This window comes from Nomascus leucogenys, chromosome 19 (assembly GCF_006542625.1).
Source record: "Nomascus leucogenys isolate Asia chromosome 19, Asia_NLE_v1, whole genome shotgun sequence".
NCBI lineage: Eukaryota > Metazoa > Chordata > Mammalia > Primates > Hylobatidae > Nomascus > Nomascus leucogenys.
Window position 1 is genome coordinate 67,892,339 of NC_044399.1, and position 21,451 is coordinate 67,913,789.

A 21,451-nucleotide genomic window follows, 5' to 3' on the forward strand; every position below is an offset into this window, starting at 1 on the left:
CAGGAGAATACGTAGAATTATCCCCATTTTACAGGTACAGAAGCTGAGGGTCACTGAGGAGAAGCTGCTCATCTAAGCTTACGTAGTTATATTCCTATGAGAGCGGTACCACCTGGGAACCGAGATCATGTGGGTCCCAGTGTGAATTCGTGACGTCAGGAGCGTGCGTTCGATGGCGTTGGGGCTTGAAACAGTCCGTGCTGGGAGTGTCTTTGGCACAGAAATCGACAAATACTACATATCAGGGCTCCCCCTGTCCCTTGGAGAGCAGGTTTATCAGCAAGTGTTGGGAACATGAGTGAGTGTCCCCCAAGAGACATAAAGTTATAAGGGTTAGAGCCTCAGATAATGTTTTTTTTTTGTTTTTTTGTTTTGTTTTGTTTTTTTAGGCGGAGTTTTGCTCTTGTTGCCCAGGCTGGAGTGCAATGGTGCAATCTCAGCTCACTGCAACCTTTGCCTCCCCAGTTCAAGTGATTCTCCTGCTTCAGCCTCCTGAGTAGCTGGGATTACAGCCTGCCACCATGCCTGGCTAATTTTTTTGTATTTTTAGTAGAGACAGGGATTCACCATGTTGGCCAGGCTGGTCTCAAACTCCTGACCTCAGATGATCCGCCCACCTCGGCCTCACAAAGTTCTGGGATTACAGACATGAGCCCCAGCTCCAAGCCAGATGATGTATTTTTAATTCTAGGAGAACAGTGACTCAAGAATGAAGTGCATATGACCACCTGACTATTAATTGACAGAGCCTAATTTCATGGTGACCAGTCAATCCAGTCCTCTTTCGAGTATATTCACACTCCGCTGCTCTGAGTTTGAGGGTGGAGAAGTTACTAAGAAAGATGAGGGAAATTGTCGGAAGGTGGTGGGGAGCCCCCCGCCCCGACTCTACGGAGGGAGATTGGACCCGTGACTGGCATTTGTAACTACAACTGATGTGGTATTTGTAGCAATGGCAGCTGGACCATAGTGACCTCCTCTCCTGTTAGGCACATTCCTTTTGCTCTCGGGTTAAAGAAGAAACTCAGTCCCCTAAGAATTCAGTAATTTGGGTGCTGAGGATTAGAGAGATGCCTTCAACCCATTTCCAGCTCTGCAAATACAGATAAGATCAGATCCTGAGGGATGGTCTTCACCACGCAAGACCTCTCAGAGCCAAGGAAGGAGGTGGGAAAAGGGGCTGCAGTGGACGAAAGGTGGGGGTGCCCGTCTGTGGCCCACACAGCATCTGAGCCGTGTCTCTGTCCCTGCAGTGAATGGATACCACGCGTCAGGGACCCCAGCGCACCCTCCAGAGACTGCCCACATGAGTGTCCGAAAATCCACCGGTGATTCCCAGGTAAGGGGTCCTGTTAAGGGAGGTATAGAGGTCACTGCTTCTGCAAGCCCAGGAAGGCTTCATTACAAAGTCCATCATGGGAGTCCAGGTGGCTGCAGCCCAGTTCTGCCCCCAGGTAGAAAGTGGTTGCTGTGTCTGGGTTGTTTCAGTGTTCCCTGATGGGGAGAGGGTTGGCTGATTGTGGTCTGTTGGTTTTCTAGAAGTTGAGGGTGGTTTGGAGGAGGGGCTGACGGTGATGGGGTTGAAACCATTAGGACAGAGAGTTCCATTCTCTGGTCTGGATTCCTGATACCTGAAGCCTTTGTTTCTCACCACTCTAAGAGTATGGATGTGCCAGACAATTTTCCTTTTCTCTGCCCTACCCCTGCCACGGACAGATTACCCAGAATGGAATTTAGTAAAATTTGATCATCTCATTTGATGAAGTAGCATCAAGACAGCTATGAGATGGAAGGAAATGGGAGTATGTTGTACGATTTCCAAAGTGTTTTCTCAGTCTCCATCCTACTTGATGCTTATGCAAACATGTGAGTTAGGCGTCAGTAACACCTCAAGGTATGCATGAGGTCACCAAGGCTCCACCCAGTTTTGTGACCTGTGCAGGCTCACAGGATTACTCAGTGGTTAGACTGGACCTTGATGTCAGTGCTTACGGCTTTTCTAGTTGCGTTAAGCTGTGCCTGAAAAACTGAGGACTAGCCTTAGTCAGTCTACCCATAAATTATCAAGAAGATGTTCTTAATGAAGCTTCTAAACTCCAGCAACCTTTTCCAGAAATTAAAATGCCAGAACCCTGGGGGTGATAATGAAAATGATGACAATAATGATCATTGATGATGATCATGATGATAATATTGATGATGTTGATGATGACAGTAGCTGTGTATGCAGTGGATTCTATGGACCAGTCACTGAAATAAGGAAATCTATACTTAACATAAGGAAAAATGACTGGAAGAAAAATAAACCGGAGTTTTATTTTTGGTGGTTCTGTCTGCATCTGAGACTATGGTTCTCAGTCAAGGGACATTTGGCAACATCTGGAGACCCATTGGCTGTTAGTATAATCAGCTGAAATGTGACACTCAGCTTTAATATGGACAAGAGTGTTAATTTGGGGGAACATTATTTAGTCGTTCTCGTAGGAGGCTGAGTGTTGGGCTTTGATTCAGTTCAGTTAACTCTGGAAAAGAATTTGGACCTCAGTGTAGGTCAGGACTTCTTATGTTTTGATGGACTTAGAGTGAGCTGGGCCTCTTGTTAAAATGCAGATTCTAATCCGCGAGATCTAGCGTGGGGGCTGGGGTTCTGGGTTTCCAGCCAGCCCTGAGGTGATGCTGATGCTGTAGGTCTGAGGAGCACTGCTGAGCAGTGAACTAGCAGTCAGTAGCACAAGGCTGGCCTGTTGGTTTCCTTCTCTCCTCTGCTCATGTCACCCATCATGAATCAATCCTGGCTTTGTATGTTTCCTGCTGAGCTCCCAGCTTGCCTTCTCAACACAGATTCTGTTAACCTGTTTGAAGTGAAACTTACTTGTCTCCTGATTTGAGGCTGTTTTGGAAGACATCAGCCTAAATTCTGATGTGGTTCAGCAACAATGACAGAAATGTGGTGTTACCCAGGGCATCATCAGGAAGAATATGAGAAACAGCTCCCCATCCTCAAAATCATTCTTTCTTCCCTAATAAAACATAATCCCTTCTGAAATACTATGAAGTTGTTACTCATCTATTTTCAAGAATGGACACTGGTATAACTGATATCTCAGAAGCTGATTTAACAGTGTGCATTATAAGCCATCGACACAGGGATTTCTCGTCTAGTGTCTGTTCTTGGGGAATCTTGAGGGGTTCTGATTTATGTGCAGGGCTGTCCACTCACACATTATTTACAGCACCGTAACACTAGACCCAGCCTAACTGTCCTGCAACAGGGGATGGGTAAAAGGGATGATGGCGCTGGAGGTTAGCCGGTGATATTATGCAGCCATTAGCAAGCATGCTTCTGAAGAAAATGCAATAATTTGGGAAAGTACGCACAACATAATATAGAGTAAAAAAAGTAGGACACACATTGCATATATAGTCAGTCTTATCCAACAGAAGGAAATCTATACTTAGGAAGAAGGACTAGAAGAAAAATAAACTGGAAAATGTGTGGTGGCTCTGTCTGCGTCGGAGATCATGGCTATCAATCAGGGGACATTTGACAATGTCTGGAGACATTTGCATTGTCACACCTCGGAAGGGGGTGCTACTGGCAACTAGTGGGTGACACCAGGGATGATGCTAAGTATCTCGCAAGGCACGGGACACCACAACAAAGAAGTGCTCAACTTGAAAACATGAATCGTGCTGAAGTTGAGAACCTTTGATCTAAGATCATGGGTCATTTTATTTTCCTTACACTTCTTGCTATTTTTCAAATTTCCTAAAATGAACACATTTTACTTTTATAGAAGACAGACACAATTTTTTACTTGAAAAAATAAAAGCTACATAGTAGGTACCAGTATGGGGAATTCAGGAGAGACGAGCTCTGGAGACGCAGGCCCGGGTAGATAGTGGCTGCCGAAAGACAGGCGGATTGAGTCAGACTCTTTTTGGATGGTAACCTTGGGAGCTGAGGTGTCATCAGGGTAACAGAAATAAATCATGCAGTACATGGAGAGGGCGAATGTGCGTTGTTCACCAGTCCCAGGATCGGGAGGTAGAATGTTATTCTTTTAGGCTGTGAAAGGGTAACATTTGGATATAAAAGCTACTACTTTTTTAAATTAAAAAAAAATTAGGAAACAGGGTGTCCCTGTGTTGCCCGTGCTGGAATGCACTGACTGCTCACAGAGGTGATCACAGATCACTGTGTGGCCTCAGCTTGGAACTGCTGGGCTCAAACAATCCTCCCGCCTCAGCCTCCAGAATAGCTGGGACTGCAGGCGCAGGCCACCATGCCCAGCTAGCTACTACTTTTTGTCCTGGTTTGTGAACCTGCAGGCTGGTTATCCAAAAAGGTGCCAAGAGTTAAACGTAGAAATAGGTTAAGAAGGTTTGGTGTTTACAGACAGCTGTACCAACAAAGGGTCCCCCGGTATAGACCCCACTGCAGCATGCAGATGAGTAGATTCACCATCCCTGCGGTCAGTTACCACTCATGATAACTACACTTAAACATCAATAAATGAATAAATGAGCAAAGGAACACTTGAGATGCGGCGTGTGGGGTGGATAAAGTGGCATGTTCAGAGTTACAGTGTCGAAACCTAGACTGGAAAGCCCCAGATCTCAAAACCCGGTTGTGATCTCTCCACCCCCTGCTTAGCTGCCCCTCCTTGAGCAAGCTGCTCAGGAAGATTAGAATTTTGTGGGGTGGGGGCCGGGCGTGGTGGCTCACGTCTGTAATCCCAGCACTTTGGGAGGCCGAGGTGGGCGGATCATGAGATCAGGAGATTGAGACCATCCTGGCTAACACTGTGAGACCCCATCTCTACTAAAAATACAAAAAATTAGCCGAGCGTGGTGGCGGGCGCCTGTAGTCCCAGCTACTTGGGAGGCTGAGGCAGGAGAATGGTGTGAACCCGGGAGGTGGAGCTTGCAGTGAGCCGAGATCGCGCCACTGCACTCCAGCCTGGGCGACAGAGCGAGACTCCGTCTCCAAAAAAAAAAAAAAAAAAAAAAGAATGTTGGGGGGTGGGGACAGGGACTTTCCATGGACACCAGTAGCGTGTCCGCACCATACTGTGTCATGGGGAGGACTGATAGTGGGTGCCCCACAGTTCCTGAGGGTGCCTGCCCCGCTCCTTCACTCAGTCCTTGGAGACCTGGATGGGTGGGCACAGGAGGTGGTGATCTGGTGCCACCCAGTGGAGGGTTTCAATTCTGCAGCCCTGGGGCAGTCGGCCTGGGTACTGGATAAATGCAGCCCACCTGATTCGGGGGCAGAGGCGAGGGATCAAAGGCGAATCGTCTTTTTTTATTTTTTATTTTACTTTAAGTTCTGGGATACATGTGCAGAACGTGCAGGTTTGTTACACAGGTATACATGTGCCATGGTGGTTTGCTGCACGTATCAACCTGTCATCTAGGTTTTAAGCCCCGCGTGCAGTAGGTATTTGTCCTAATGCTCTCCCTTCCCTTATCCCCCCTGCCCCGATAGGTCCTGGTGTGTGATGTTCCCCTACCAGTGTCCATATGTTCTCATTGTTCAGCTCCCACTTATGAGTGAGAACATGCGATGTTTAGTTTTCTGTTCCTGTGTTTGCTGAGAATGGTGGCCTCCAGCTTCATCCATGTCCCTGCAAAGGACATGAGCTCATTCTTTTTTATGGCTGCATACTATTCCATCATGTATATATGCCACATTTTCTTTATCCAGTCTATCACTGATGGGCATTTGGGTTGGTTTCAAGTCTTTGCTGTTGTAAATAGTGTAGCAATAAACATGTGTGCATGTGTCTTTATAGTAGAATGACTTATATTCCTTTGGGTATACTCAGTAATGGGATTGCTGGGTCAAGTGGTATTTCCAGTTCTAGATCAAAGGCTAATAGTCTTGCTGCCTTTGCAGAATCGTTTCCTAGCGGGTCCCTTCCCTTCCTGCCCACCAGTGCCTGGGCCTTTTTGTGATCCACCTTTCCGTTGTTCTGGCTTCTCACAAACTTCCCAGGAAGACCCTCTAGACACAGGAGAGAGGAAAGAGAATGGGACGAAGGGCTTGGAAACTTAAGGGACCCATTGGAGCGTGGAGTTCAAAGTGGAGAAAGAGGTGAGATGTTTAATCTCCACCACCTCCTACCTACCTCAATAATGCAATAACACATGTTCTTATTGAGTAATTTCAGTCTTTGTCAGGCACTGAGACATAGGTGATACCTATAGCCCTGCCTTGATGGAGTTTTATGGCTGGTGTGGGAGAAAGAGTAGATAAATAACGGTGCAATTTCAGCGGTGATAAGGGCTGGAGGAGGTGGATGCTGTGAGAACCTAGCCTGGTGCTGGAAATGTCAGGAATGGACGCCGTAAGAAAAGATGCCTATTCTAAGACTGGAATGATGAGCAAGGGTTTCACTTGGCAAAGAGGTGGGGAAAGAATAGCTTTCCAGGGGAGGGAATAGCATCGTGGATGCCTGGAGGCAGCAAGGGGAACCGTGTTTACCCATAGAGACCCAGTGTGGCTGTGGCTTACTAAATCAGCAGGAATAGGGAGGGTGGGAAATGAGGCTGGGGTAGTCTGCACAGGCCTGCCATGAGGAGCTCAGGGGTTACCTTAACTGCACTGGGAAGCCACTGAGGGGTTTTGTACGGGATCCCACCTGCTGAAGGGATGGGACCCAGATTATTTGCAGGGGGAGGAAATGGGCTGAGAAGACATTTGGAGTGGGGGGCCTGCTGAATCACTTGTGAATGACCCCCTCCAGTTTACCAAGCACTTCCTGTGTGGTATCACCCCCTGCCAGGCCTCAGGGTGATGCAGAGATGCCCAGGTGGGGTGTTCTGACCCCTGGGCAGGCCTTTACAAAATAAATGGAGAGGAAGAGTTCTCTGGAATCACAGGCAAAGGAAATTGAAAACAAATACTCTTATTATAGGTATTTGCAAGCCTTTACAAAAGTAGAGGGAATATATAATGAGGTACCACAAATCTATTAATTAAGCCCAACGATTACCTGCCTTTGGCCAATCTTGTTTTATTTGTGCTCCCATCCCCTCTCCCTAATCCCCTTGCCCTCCACCCCCTAGATTATTTTAAGGCACATTTCTGACTTACTGTTTTAAATGCAAATATTTCAGAAAGTATCTTCCAGGAAGAAGACATAATGATAATACCATTATCATATTTAAGAAAACATTAATTCAGTAATACCACCTAATATATACACTCCAGATTCCTCAATTGTCTCAAAAAATGCCTTTTTTTCCAGAAAGAAAAAAGAGAGCCGGGGGGGATCTTGTTCTGTCCCTCAGGCTACGGTACAGTGACACCATTATAGCTCGTGAATCCTAGAACTCCTGGGCTCAAGCGATCCTCCCACCTCAACCTCTCAAAGCCTAGGATTACAGGTGTGCGCCACCACACCTGGCCCCCAAATCCCTTTTATAGCTGCTTTTCTCCCCAGTCCAGGATCCATTCAGGTTCACACACAGATACACTGGTTGCTGTGTCTCTTTAGTTTTTCTCTCTCTCCCACCCCCCCCCCCCAAAAACTGCTTTATTGAGCTGTAATTCACATACCCATACAATTCACCCATTTGAAGTGTACAATTCAGTGTTTTTTAGTATATTTACAAAGTTGTACAACCATCATCAAATCAATTCTAGAACATTTTCATCAACCCAAACGGAATCCCCTGCAGACTTAGGCAGCCCCTAATCTTTCTGTCTCTATGGGTTTGCCTCTTCCGGACATTTCATATAAATGGTATCATACTATCTGTGGTCTTCTGTGTCTGGCCTCTTTCACCTGGAATTCCAAGGTTCATTCACATCGTGGCATGGATCAGCATTCCATTCCTTTTTATGGTTGAAGAATATTCTGTCATATGGATAGAACGTTTCATCCAAGTTGTTGCCTCAGTCCCGTTGCCTCTACACTCAATCCCTTACACCTTTTTTTGTTTGTTTGTTTTTCATCACCTTGATGATTTATTTTTGAGGAGTCCAGGTCAGGTGTCTTGTAGAATAACCTGCATTCTTGATCTGACTGTTCTCTTATGCTTAGGTTCAGGTTCTGGAGTTTGGGCAAGAATGCTGGACAGGGCATGTGGGATTCTTTTTACTGCATTTGGAGGCACAACCACCCAGGTTGGCACCCTACTCATGAGGCTCAGTTTGCATTCTCGGTTAAGGTGCTGACTGCCAGATTTCTCCTTTGCTGGTGTACATTTTCCCTTTCTAATTTGTCAGTCATCTGTGAGGTGCCAGTGTAAGACCCTGTGAGTATCCTGTGCCCTGACAGTCTTTCCATCCACTGCTTTCAGCATCCGTGAGGATCGTGGCCTGAGTCCCCTTTGACACTGGGGTTTGCAAATGGTGGTCATCCAATTTCTTGTACATTTTTTATTGGCATTCTTCTGAAATGAATGTTCTCTCCCTTCCCCTTTGGAGTGAGTTAGTTAGTTGCAGTCATTCATTCATATTTTTGCTCAAATTGTCCCAGATTTGGCCTGTGGGAGCCCTTTAAGTTGTTTATGTTCTTTTGTTATCTCTCCATTATTCTTTGAATACTTTCTTACCTCTTGGTACAATAGGATATTCCAAATACCTTGCCTTTGAAATTAGTACCAAGGAGCTTCCGGTAATATTTGGAAACCAATTTCTAGCCAGTAGGTGTTGTCACTGTGATGAGATGTCCTTCCTTCTGGGCCCTTTTAGAGGAGCATTATGAGAGTGTGCGTGTCACGTACGTGTGTGTGTGTGTATAAAATGTATGTGATGTGTATATGATGTTGGAGCAGTAGGCACAGGTTATCAGCAACACAGGCAGAGCCTGAGATTGCCTGTGACCTACCTTGGCCCTCAGTGGCTGAAGCAAAACACTGCTAATAGAGCAGAGACCAGGGAAGGTGCTGACACCTACACGTGGAACACCCACCCTCAATACCATTACTTGTATTCCTATCCTAGCCAAGTTATAGGGAGGAGGTACGACCTCTGCATCGAGCCTTATTCTACAGAGACTTACACACAGTGGTCCCAAAATATATGTTTGTGGTTGATGGAAATCTTTCTTGCCCTCCTGCAAAGACACATGGAAAACAAGATATTGTCTAGGTCTCAAAGTGGAGAGATGGTGGAAGAGAGAGGAAAGAGTTATGCAGGCTTGGATTCTAATTTCCACTCCTCTATTTACTAGCCTTGTGACCCTGGACAGTTTTACTTCTGCAAGCCCCAATTTCATGATCTGTAAAATGGAGTTGATGCCATTTAACTTGCTGGGGTTGTAAGGATGAAATGAGATTAAATATGTCAGATGGCTAACCTGGAGCCTGCCGTAATAAGCAAGCACTCAGTAGAAGTCACTCTTGCATTGCTTCTCCCCTCTTAGCCCCCTCATCACCAACATCATCAGCATCCGTAGGTAGACTCGAAGGCTGTTGCCAAGGCTGTCGGAGTGCTGGTTCCCCTCTCTGGGGGGCTGCAGTGGGAACATGGTGGTGATGGTGGTAATGTGTCCATGACAGGAAGACAGACTCCTGCAGACTGCAGAATCCATCCCATAGGCTACTCTTTCCCCTTCCTGCCATGTATTTGCTTGGCTAGTGTCTGTACATTAATGAACCTATGGAGAGAGAGACTCCTATCCCTGTCTCTTCCCCTTGGTGACTGGTACCTCCTGCCGTGTAGCCTCTGTCTGCCTTTCTCCCTGGGCAGGTTTGTCAAGTTGCCAAAATTGGCAGAGCTGATAACTTGGGAAGGTATAGGGTGGCCAGCTGGATAAGATGATGTACTAAAAATATCTATGGAAGCTGTAGTTGGCCATAAAGTTGACGTTGGCCAGGAGACTGTTGGGGTCGCTAGAGGAGTTGCCGTAAGTAGAGGTACCTCAGTGAAACCACAGTGTGGATCAGATCCATGTGTCTCTGAGTGAGGTCCACAGATTCTGCAAATCAGGGGTGCTGGCGACACCTGGGATCTGCTGGATCAGGCCCAGCAGCTGGGAGTGCAGCTGGGACTCTATTTTGGACACTTTCCTCAGTTGATTCTGATGCACCTCGAAGCTTGAGGACCAGTGATAACCATCCATTTTACTGATGGAGAAATTGAGGCTCAAAGAAGTCAGAGTCTCTGGCCAGGGTCTCAAGGCTAGTAATCATTTCCTTGTCTGTGAAATTAATGCTCTGTAAGGTTCATTTTTGCTAGACACCTTAAGGATATCAGTTTTCCTGAGTTGACTTTAATTAGCAACCCAAGTAAGACTGTATGGGAATAAGGGCATGAGACCTTAGCAGGGGCATAGTCAAGCTCCCTGGTTTGCCTAATTTGCTGATGGGCTTCTGAGGCAAAGGCTGGCCCTCACCTGCATATGGTCATTTGGCCAGGTGTCCAGGGTCATGCTGGCCTGAGGGGCAGGGTGCCCCCCACCCTGAGCCGGTGGTTCGCTCTTGTTGAAGCCCCTCCATGCTTTTTCTGGCCTTTATCTATAAAGTGACAGCCACTTCCTTACATTCTACCAAGGAAGAGTAAGGCCAGGCCGGCTGCAGTGGCTCATGCCTGTAATCCCAGCACTTTGGGAGCCCGAGGCAGGTGGATCACCTGAGGTCAAGAGTTCGAGACCAGCCTGGCCAACATGGTGAAACCCTGTCTCTACTAAAAATACAAAAATTAGCTGGGCATGGTGGCGGGCACCTGCAATCCCAGCTACTCAGGAGGCTGAGGCAGGAGAATTGCTTGAACCTGGGAGGCAGAGGTTGCTGTGAGCCATGATCACGCCACTGCACTCCAACCTGGGTGACAGAATGACACTCCATCTTAGAAAAAAAAAAAAAGAGTAAGGTCGTGCACAAGTCCTGGGGCACATGTGTGATGGCCACCTGCGGTGCCTTAGGGATAAGCCTGCTTCCCAGGTCGCTGTGTGGCTCAGGATAGGAGACATCCCAGGTCCTGCTTGGGGATCTCTGGTATTGAACCCCTAACATAATTGCTAATAGAACAACAGAGACCCAGAATCAAACATTCTTTGGAGTCGTAGGCTCTTAGGACACGTGTAGCGTTTTGCACTGGCAGTCCTTAATTTTCTCTGCCAGAATGATCCCAGGACTTTGACAAACTGCTGAGGACCTCAGGCTCAGAGGTACTTGGGACTCTGGTTTTCTTACTGGCAGTGGAAGACGTCAAAAGGCAATATAAAGACTGAATGGAAGCTGGAAGTCGGCTTGGCTGAGAAATCCCTCCTGGCTCACGGGGTTGGGGGAGCGGGGAGTCAGGGAGGTGACCCAGCAGCGCCCCGGTGCACATTCTGTGCTTAGGTTTGATGTTTTGGACCTGGGGGTTTCAGAATAAAACGTCGTGTGCTGAGTCCTCAGTGCCTGGAGGTGGTGGCCTTAACTCTCTTCTCCCCAGTGGATTCCGCTGCTTCAGGCGGCAAGCGGCACGCGGAGCGTTCACCAGCAGAGGGCAGCGGAGGGGTTAACTCCCCAAATCACAGACTGAGAGAAGAGGAGGGGAGACCTGGTTTGGAGCAGTTCTCTCAGAGCCTGTGCAGGAGGCTTCCTTAATTCGCCTTCAGCCCGAGAGCTGGGCGTGGGAACAGTGTGGGGTCAGGGAGACCCCGACCTGCCCTGGCCCAGAATATGGTGACTTAGGAGTTGACAGCAGACTGAGCATCCCTGAACTTCCCCAGCGCCTCCACCCTCAGGGAACCTGAATGGGGGTAAAAAATGTCCAATATGGAGAACAGCTTTGACGATGTTTCTTGCCTCTCTCCCCAGAACCTGGGATCCTCATCGCCAAGCAAAAAGCAGAGCAAGGAAAACACCATCACAGTAAGTGGCTCCCGAGGGGTGCCCTCAGGGTGGGCTGCGAGCTGGGGCTGGGCTGTTGCCATGGCGATGTGGACCGCCAAGCAGAAGTGATGCCCAACCTGGAAACGGGGAAGTTCCAAAGCGCGGATTTCACTGAAGTTCCCCATCCGCGTCCCCCTCCCACCTCCCCTTCTCCTGTCAATTTCACATTTCACTTCTCTCCTGGTGAACAAGTGGAAGGATGGTGGCTGGGATGATGCAGAAGCCATTTTTTTTCAGGGCAGGAGGGGTACGCGTGCGGGAGTGGGTTGAAGGGGGTGGACTGTACTCAGCGCAAGTGATGTGATGTGTAAATTACAGCCACGGCAGGGTTGCTTTTGTGCGGGGTAACTTCTGGAGGATGTCAAAGTTAAAAGCGAGAGAAAGCGTCCTAAGAATAGAGTTCCTAGGAGTTCCTGAGGGGAGCAGGCAGCTTCTGCCTAGAGTGGCCAGCCTGCCTCCCAGGGCGCTTCGAGATGCCCACCCCCATGTGGAGATGAGGGGAGCCCACCCCACCCACCCCACCCCCCATGCAGAGATGAGGGGGAGCCCCACACCCCACCTCTGCTTCTCAGCACTGTGTTTGGGGCAGGTGGGGCTGGACATCATTGCCCCCTGAGGGGCACAGGCCTGAGAAGTGTGGTTGCAGGTTTGCTATTTTGGCACAAGGGCAGGAGAGCAGGGAACGCGGGATTGCTCTCTTAGACTCCAACTCACACAGCTCTGAGCCATTCCGACCACCCCCGTAGAGACAAAACCAAGAGTGGGTGCATTTCCCTGCTTCATCCAGGCTGCACATCCTGCTCTGGGAGAAAAAGTTTAGGTAAACAATTAACAATAACAATTGCTGCAACTTTTGTGTGCATTTATTATGCACACGTAGTGATCCAAGCCGCTCATTTAATTGTCCATTAGCTATATGAAGTGTGAGTCGTAGAATCGATATAGTATAATGATGATGAACGTGAACGCTGAAGCCAGAGTGTCAGTTATATTAATGACTGTGCAACAGCATGGGGCAAGTTTCTTGACTTCTTCCCATCTCAGTCATTAACTGTCAAGTGGGGAAATGGGGGGTAGCGGGTGGTCTGTGCCTTAGGGATGGTTTAGAGACTAAATGGGTCCATCCATGGAAAGCACTTAGAACAGAGCCTGCATATAGTAAGGGCTCTGTACACACTGTCATCTGTCATCACCCTGTTTACATATGAGGAAACTGAGGCACAGAGCTGTACGTTGCTCACAGTCACCCACCTGGGACATATCAGGATTTGAAATCTATATCCTTACCACGGTGCCCCTCCTGGAGCGGGCTTGGGTTCCTTGTGTCATGAGCTCCTTTGGAATGCCCTGTGCTGATGGACAGTGTCTCCAAGGGCTGGGCAGAACGACTCAGCCTGCTTGGACTGTGGGGTAGCAAGCAGCAGCCTCCCTGTTACTGGTGGAGTTGATGGAACTGGTGGGTAGGGGTGTGGGCAGGCTCAGGTGCAGAGTTCCAGAGGGTACAGTCCCCATCTTCAAATTGTCACAAAATGCCCCAGAATGCTGGGGCACAGCAGGAGCTCTCCAGAGTCTTCTGAAATACATAAAAAGGAGGGGGAGGAGAAAGTGGGGGGTCGGAATGGGAGACATATTTGAATTCTAGAAGAAAAACAAAAATGCAAAGTGAAAAGCAGAGTGTTATGTCGTGGAGGGTTGCCTTAAAGGCGTTTAGTGACGGTGCCCAGGCCACAGGGTGGGGCACCTGCTGGACTCCATCTTGCAGCCAGAGCTTCGGGTGTGGTCAGAGTGGGCTGACAGCGGCCCTTGTTGGGCCCCTGATGGGCAGCACACCTCGCCCGTCCCTGCCTTCCCTGTTCCTTCCTGCTGAGCCATGTCATTGCTTCTCATGAGGGAGTCTGCAAATTGTATTCTGAAGCCTCCAAGACCTTTTTTAAAATGCAGATTCCTGGATGGCACCCCAGACCTTCAGTTGTTTTCTCTGGGGCCAGACTGGAAAATCTGCATTTGAACCAGTGTCCCCAGAGGTTTTAAGTAAACACTCATGCCTTGGAGCATTTTTTGCCAAAGAAACTGAGCAAAGGAGGGACTGGCCAAAGGTCACAAAACAAGTGAGGAGCAGAGCCCAGGACTTGAACCCAGGTCTCCTGGCTGCCGGCCCAGGACACTTCCCACTGTACCACCTGGCCTTGGCCCACAGGTCTCCAGGACTTGGTGCCTTTTCCCTTCCACACAACACCACTCTCCCATGCCCAGCCTCTCCCTCTGGGTTCTGATCCTCCAGAGTTCATGGTTTCCCAAGAAGGAGACATTTGGGGGGAAGGGATGGCTCAGGTCTCGGGGCTGGGGCGTGAACTTCCCTGTCTGTGGTGTGTAGGGATGAGGTGAGCTGCTTCCCGTGCTGTCTGATCCCACAGAGCAGAAATTTCCAGGCCTGGTCAGCAAAGGCTGGTGGATCCAGAGCAAGAATGGAGCTGGATTCTGACGCTCCTTTTCCCCCAGGCTACGGGTTTTCAGGGGACAGACACATGGGCTCCCTGACAGCAACGGGCAGAGGCTGGCAGCCTTGCTGGATCTTGTTTCCGCTGTCCCTGGTGTGGGGCTGTCAGGTGGAGTGTGCTGTTTGATTGGGAGTGACGGGTGCTCATGGCAGCTCACAGCCCTTGGCAGGAGCATGAACACATCTGAACCTAGAGGGTTTCAGAAAAGATGACAGCAAAGCCACCTGGCCACGCTCTCACCTGGAAAGAGGAATTTGGGGACTCCTGTGGTCCTCAGCTTCAGGGCTTCCCAGCGTAGCCACAGAACCCGGGGTGGGAGCTAGGGGCTGGAGGTGAACCCTTGGGGTCGTGTCTTCCCTTCTTCTCTGTTCCACAGAGCTCCAGGGCTGGCTTGTTCCTCTCCCATACCCTCCCAGATCAGCTTTCCTCTGGGAGAAAATTCAGAGCCTGTTGTCAAATCATTTTCCCTTCTCTGCTGCAGGCAAGGTGGTCAAACAGGCCGTGCAGGGAGCTTGTGGCCTCTGTTCCCCACAGGCTCCTGCTGGACCAGGACTTGGGGGAGGGGTGTGCCTTGGGTCCTCCCTATGTCAGCCCCCTTGGGTGAGTCACACGTGTGTTCAGTGGCTCTCACACCTCAGCCAGGTGGTTTTCTGGCTGCTGTGTCCCACTGCGTACCCCTTAGAGAGCTTCTGGGAGGCAGCCCTTGTGCTTCTGGCTGCTCCTGTGCGGAAAAGCCCTGCAGGAACCCCAGCTGCACAGTGGACCCCAGCAGTTGAGGGGGGTGGGGTGTCACTCCATTTACCCGATGGTTGGAGAAAACAGAGTTGGTGCAAGAGCAAAGATGCGGCTTTGTCGAGGACACTGGTCTCCGGGGAAGTGAGGGTGGGACTGCCTTCTGGAACTTGCCCTGAGCAGTACACATGGGGAGGCGTGCCCCCCTCTGGGTCCCTTTTGAGCACCCTTCCTTTTTGAGCCCCTGCCTTGGGTGGGGACCTGGCACATTTACACCTCAGTGTGTTGGAAAGGTAGTGTGACAGAGGCTAAGAGCCTAGACACTATTTTTAATAGAGAAGGGGTTTCACCATGTTGGTCAGGCTGGTCTCAAACTCCTGACCTCATGATCCACCCACCTCGGCCTCCCAAAGTGCTGGGATTACAGGCATGAACCGCCGTGCCCGGCCCCCCAGATTATAATTTTAAGCTATATCTGTTCGTATGATACACATCATGACATAAAATTTGCAAGGTAATCTCTCACCCCTGACCCTCACCCACACAGTTCCTTTCCTTGGAAGCAAACAATGTTATCAGTTTCCAGGGGTATTCTATATGCAAATAACCAAATGTGTATTATACAGGTGACCCTTGAACAACATGGGGGCTGGGGTGCCCCCTCCCCACCCATAGTCCAAAATTGACATATAACTTTGGACTGCCCCAGAACTTAACTACTAATAGCCTCTTGTTGAGTGGAAGCCTTACTGACATGAACACATATTTTGCATGTTTATGTGTATTATATACTGTATTCTTACAGTAAAGTAAGCTAGAGAAAATAAAATGTTAAGACAATTATAAAGAAGAAAAATATAATTACTGTTCTTTATGTGGAAGTGGCTCATCCTCAAGGTCTTCATCCTCAACATCTTCACATTGAATGGGCAAAGGAGGAGTAGGAAGAGGAGGGGCTGGTCTTGTCTTCCTTTTTAAAAAGGAACTGTAATACTCTTTGCTTGCTTTTTTTTTTTTAACCTTCACCTAACCGTATATCCTGGCACACTTTCCTTATTAAATTTTTTTTTTTTTTTTTGAGATAGAGTTTCGCTCATACAATGGCATGATCTCAGCTCACTGCAAGGCTGGAGAGCGGTGGTGCCATCTCAGCTCACTGCAACCTCTGCCTCCTGGGTCCAAGTTGTTCTCCTCCCTCAGCCTCCCGACTAGCTGGGATTACAGGCATGCGCCACCACAGCCAACTAATTTTGTATTTTTAGTAGAGACGGGGTTTCTCCATGTTGGTCAGGCTGGTCTCGAACTCTCGGCCTCAGGTGATCCGCCTGCCTCGGCCTCCCAAAGTGCTGGGATTACAGGCGTGAGCCACCGCGCCCAGCCATTTTCCTAATTAAATTTAAGAACTTTATCACCGTGTCCTTTCTGATTTCCATAGATGTCTATCTCATACTTTGTTTAACCATTCCCCTACTGATGGACATTGGAGTTGTTTTCCAACCTCGAACTGCCATAAATAGTGCTGTCGTGAAAAAGCACATATGGACGTCACTGCCCCCATGCAACTGTATCTGTTGGATAGACTCTTACGCAATTGCTGGGTCAAAGGCGCTGGATGTTTGCAATTTTGATCCTAGTAAACTGCCGTCTAGAGAGGTGATACTGGTTCACAGCCCCTTTGGGGTGGGGGTGAGCACCTGTTGCACCTCATGTGAAATGCTGGCCCCTGGAGCACGGGAAGATCCCTGTGCGTGTTCTGTCAATAGGGAGGCTGCTCTAGTGCCATGTCCCCTGGGAGCAAAGCCTTCCTCGCTATTCCAGTCTCCAGCGGGGTCATTCTTTCTTGTTCTGTGCCCTACAGATAAACTGTGTGACGTTCCCTCACCCAGACACGATGCCGGAACAGCAGCTGCTGAAACCAACCGAGTGGAGCTACTGCGACTACTTCTGGGTAAGCAGCGCCTCAGTTTCCCCCACAGGGTGACCCTGGTGACCGGGAGTGGACACCCAGGATGGGTAGGGGGGACCTGGATCTCAAAGTGGAGGGGCCTTTCTCGTTGGAGTGTGAAGGGCTGGTGTTAGATTTTGCATCTGAGACAAGAACTTAGGACCCTCTTGGAGTCCAGCTCGTTCCATGAATTTCAGCGATTCAGCAGGGCTTCTGTTCACATTACAGACACTTCAGCCAGAATGTAGGTAAGCGGGGGGCCGTTTTCTCCGATGCTCAGTGAAGGCAGGAGACTAGAATCTGCCTCAATAAATGAACATGGGCTCCTTACCTGCTTGTCACTTACGTGAGTGACGTTGGACAAGTGCTTCACCTCCTTGGGCCTCACTGTCCTCATGAGAATTGTGAGGCAGTTGGGCACAGGATCTTCAGAGAGCTCCAGCTTGGATAATCTTGTAGTTTTAAAACTTTTGCAGATCGCTTAGTGAACAACAGAGTTTTAGTTTTGTAAGATTGAAGAAAGTTTTGCGGGTGGATGGTGGTGATGGTCACACAACCATGTGAATATACTTCATGCCACTGAACTGTATTCTTAAAAATGGCTCAAATGGTCAGTTGCGAGCTAGGTGTATTTTTTTCACAATTCAAATAAATAAATTTTTAGAAATGCAGAGTCCTGTACCTCAGAATATTCTGGGAATGGTCCTGGGCCATTTGCATGTTAAAGTCATAGTGACTTTCAAAATTAGATCACCCCTTTCTGGAATCAGATAGTGGAGATGGTCATACAACCCTTTGAATACATTAAAAACCACTAAATTGTACACTTCAAAAAAACAAGTGTCCAAAGACTCCAAGGAACCATAAATAAGTAAAAAATTGTTTTCACCACTGTACAGAATGGATTTTTTGAGACAGAGTCTCGCTCTGTCTCACCCAGGCTGGAGTGCAGTGGTGTGATCTTGGCTCACTCCAGCTTCCACCTCCCAGGTTCAAACGACTCTCCTGTCTCAGCCTCCCAAGTAGCTGGGACTACAGGTGTGTGCCACCACATCCAGCTAATTTTTTGTATTTTATTTTTTTTTAGTAGAGACAGGATTTCATCATGTTGGCCAGGCTGGTCTCAAGCTCCTGACCTCAGGTGATCCACCCGCCTTGGCCTCCCAAAGTGCTGGGATTACAGGTGTGAGCCATCGTGCCCAGCCGGATTATCTACACTTTTGTAGATTTGCTAACCGAATACTAGATAAAAGTGCTTTTCTCTTTCTACAAAATCACTTGTACCTTAGAAGATATACAGAGATCTCTGTTGCCTCCACCTCTCACCAAAGCACAATTTCTGTAGCTCCAGCTGTGCTGCATCCAGGGTAGAGCTCTGTGCATTGGTTGAGGAAACAGTATAAAGGGGCTTATCTTTGGCATCAGACAGACCTGGGCAGGTGAGCTCAGAGGCAGGATAAACAAGGATCAGAGTGTGCAAGACTTTCTAGGCCCCAGTAAGTGAGTTTTATTCTGCTTGTGGAAGGAGGATGTTAGAAGGTCTTAAGCAGCAATATGATGTGATCTGATTCATAGGCATTGTGCAGGCAGGGGTGGGAAGTTGACGGGTGAGTGGAAGAGACCAGGAAAGATGGTGGTGGCGGCAGAGAGGGAGAGATGTACCTGGGTTTGGAAACATCATCTCTCAAGAGGCGTGCAGTAAATGGAGGGTTCAAGGAGAGAGTGGTTTGAGCCCTGGAAGTGGGTATCCTGGTTGCTGGAGGTCAGCGTGTGGGGTCTCAAGCCTTGGAAAGCTGGCAGGAATGTCTGATGCCGCCCGCCTCCAGCAGCATCCGGAGGGCGACACTTGTGAGTTCTTATCTTAACTCAAGCTCTCTGGGGACTCTGATACTTAATCTGCAATCCACTTATCTCCCTGACCATCAAGGCCTTTTCCACTAATAGAAATTTCTCTCTCCTGACACAGTCATTAAAGCCTGTTTCTTCTGGCTGGTTTTCCCGAGAGTGCATGGATAGCTCAGCCTATCCATCCTAGAAGGGAGGCAGATTTGAGCTCAGTATCTGGGTAATTTTCCTTCTGCTTTTTCATCAAGATGTAGTATTCGTAGGGTGAAGCGCAGCCATCTTCAGTGGACATTGCTTTTAAACTGCAAGAACAGCCCGACTGTGACCCTATAGGATGGTGATCTCCCTGTCGTCAGGGATGTTAGCAGCGTGGCCGGAGGACTTTGAGTTATGGCACCCGAGGGGGAGGGGTCCCACACCGGGGGAACTGGGAAGGTGTCCATAAAAATCCTTCATCTACTTGATGATGGTAAATGGGGTTCCCCGCAAGCATCAGCAACCCCTTTTCTTTCCCCTCTCCTAAAATGTCTGATCTGGATGGGATCTGAGAGATGCAACCCGCTCCTATTTCAAGGGGGTGGTCTGGGGAGATACTGCCTAGGATTGGACACCTCAGCCTGTCTGGCTGAGCAGAGACAAGAACGTGGATCCTACCAGATGCTGGGACACTGTTCTCACCAATGCACCTCTCTCTCTGGGATATCAAAGACCTGTTCTGAACACCTTCCATGAAGTATCAAAGTGTTTGACCCTGGGTTCCTGATAGGGAAAAGCCGTAAGGAGGACACTTTTAGACATGCCTGGGATGGCCCTGGAAGCTGGTGCTGCAGCAGCCACGGCCGTGCAGGCAGATGTGTGGGTGAATCTCAGGCAGGGGAATGGCAGGGAAGGGGCATTCAGTATGCTTGAAGAAATGCAGATAAAACAAAATAAATCATTTAATTTTGAAATTTTAAGAATATTTGTTTGCAAAATTAATTGGCTGCTAAGTATTTATTTCATTGACTTGCCCATCCTCCCCAAGTTTGGACTTTTATTTAAAAGTAACTAATAAGAGATACCATTTATTGGGTACATAATATGTGCTCAGCAATGTGCTCAGCTGTATACATATGTCATTTACCCTGAAATGACCACATGAAGGTGGGACTGTTATTTCCTCAGTTTTGCAGATGAAAAAGCTTACGCCTGGAGTGAGTGAAGAACTTGGCCAAGGTCACCCAGCCAGTGTTTCAGGGCAGCCTGTCCTGTTCTCTCCTCCAGCCTCCCTTCAATCCACTTTCTCCCTGTGATTTACTTTTCTCTCCTGTGATCTTTTATGAATGTGTGGTTAGAGGGTGTCACTGCCCTACCAGTGTAAGAAGTTGGTAGAAGACAGGATGGCTTAAGGCTGGGGGTACCTACTCCTGAGCTCACATACAGTCCAGCTTGGAGTCAGGATGCCAAGATTCGTCGAGGGCCAAGCCAGGCTCTGCAGCCACCTGGTTGGAAGTCGTAGGCCGTTAGGCATCACAGCCGGCGCTCTTGGACACTTGCCCTTCTTCCTCTCGGTTCCCAGGTTGGGAGAGTTAAGAGGCTTGGATGTGGGGATACAGCAACTGTAAGAACCTGAGCATCAGAAAGCGCTGTTGGGAGTGGGGGCACCAGGAGAGAGATCCGAGTTAGGGCAGCAGAGACCACTGCTCCCGCGTCTTGTGCTGGACTGGGGTTGCCAGGCACATCTAGGAGCTGTCCTCCCTCTACGCCATTCTCCCTGGCTCCAGACTCAGACGTGCCCTAAACTCTTGTGCTTCTGCTTCCTTTGTAGGCTGATAAGAAGGACCCCCAAGGCAACGGCACTGTGGCTGGGTTTGAACTACTGCTCCAGAAACAGCTGAAGGGCAAACAAATGCAGAAGGAAATGTCAGAATTCATCCGGGAAAGGTGAAGCCTGGGCTCCTCCCAGCCCTGGGGCCTGGCACCAGTGTTCCCCAGGGCCCTGTGGCCAGGGGGCGACGACAGCACAGGACTCAGTACTGCACACTCAGCATTGGGCTGGTTAGCGCCAGGTGGCAAACTCATGGCCCCTGGGACGGATCTGGTCAGCAGATGTGTAGCTTTGGCCGATATAGTGTTTTTAAATATTTGAACCAACACTTAAAAAAATGGGTAGATTTCATATTAAAATCTGGATATTTAGCACACCTTGAAAGAGCAGAAGCGTTGGCAGGATTGCCTCCACATCCCTCACGCGACAATTGGCTGGAGCTGAGTAGCAGCTGCTGTTGTAGAGGGGGTGTGTGTTCCCGTTTTGCCACAGTCTCCACCACTCCATACTGTCTTCCCCCACAGACCCCTTCACTCCATTACTTACGTGCCTGGCCATCATTTGAAGCACTGCCCTTTACTATAACCAATGGGGGGAATGTTACAGTTCAATTCATTGTTCGCCAAAACCTGCGTCCCAGGGCAGGAGATGTTGAGCCCTCCTCCTACCCCATCCCTGCCTCAGGGATTATAACAGTGTTTTGTCTAAAGAGCTTGGGAACACAAATGAGGAAACAATAAATTTAGCCCAATGGAAATGGAGAAATCTACAAAGAGAAAGAGAAGT

General features: G+C 48.8%; 1 protein-coding gene across 5 annotated transcripts in view; it reads left to right on the forward strand.

Annotated features, from left to right (window-relative positions):
• GAS7 (growth arrest specific 7) overlaps positions 1-21,451 on the forward strand; it is a 275,238-nt gene that overhangs the window by 223,614 nt on the left and 30,173 nt on the right. For all 5 annotated transcript variants that reach the window (XM_003274677.2, XM_030800648.1, XM_003274676.2 and 2 more), the window contains exons 4-7: positions 1,254-1,339; positions 11,764-11,817; positions 16,927-17,016; positions 20,666-20,781. In XM_003274677.2, the coding sequence (XP_003274725.1) occupies positions 1,254-1,339; positions 11,764-11,817; positions 16,927-17,016; positions 20,666-20,781 (346 nt within the window). The remainder of the gene's footprint in view (positions 1-1,253; positions 1,340-11,763; positions 11,818-16,926; positions 17,017-20,665; positions 20,782-21,451) is intronic.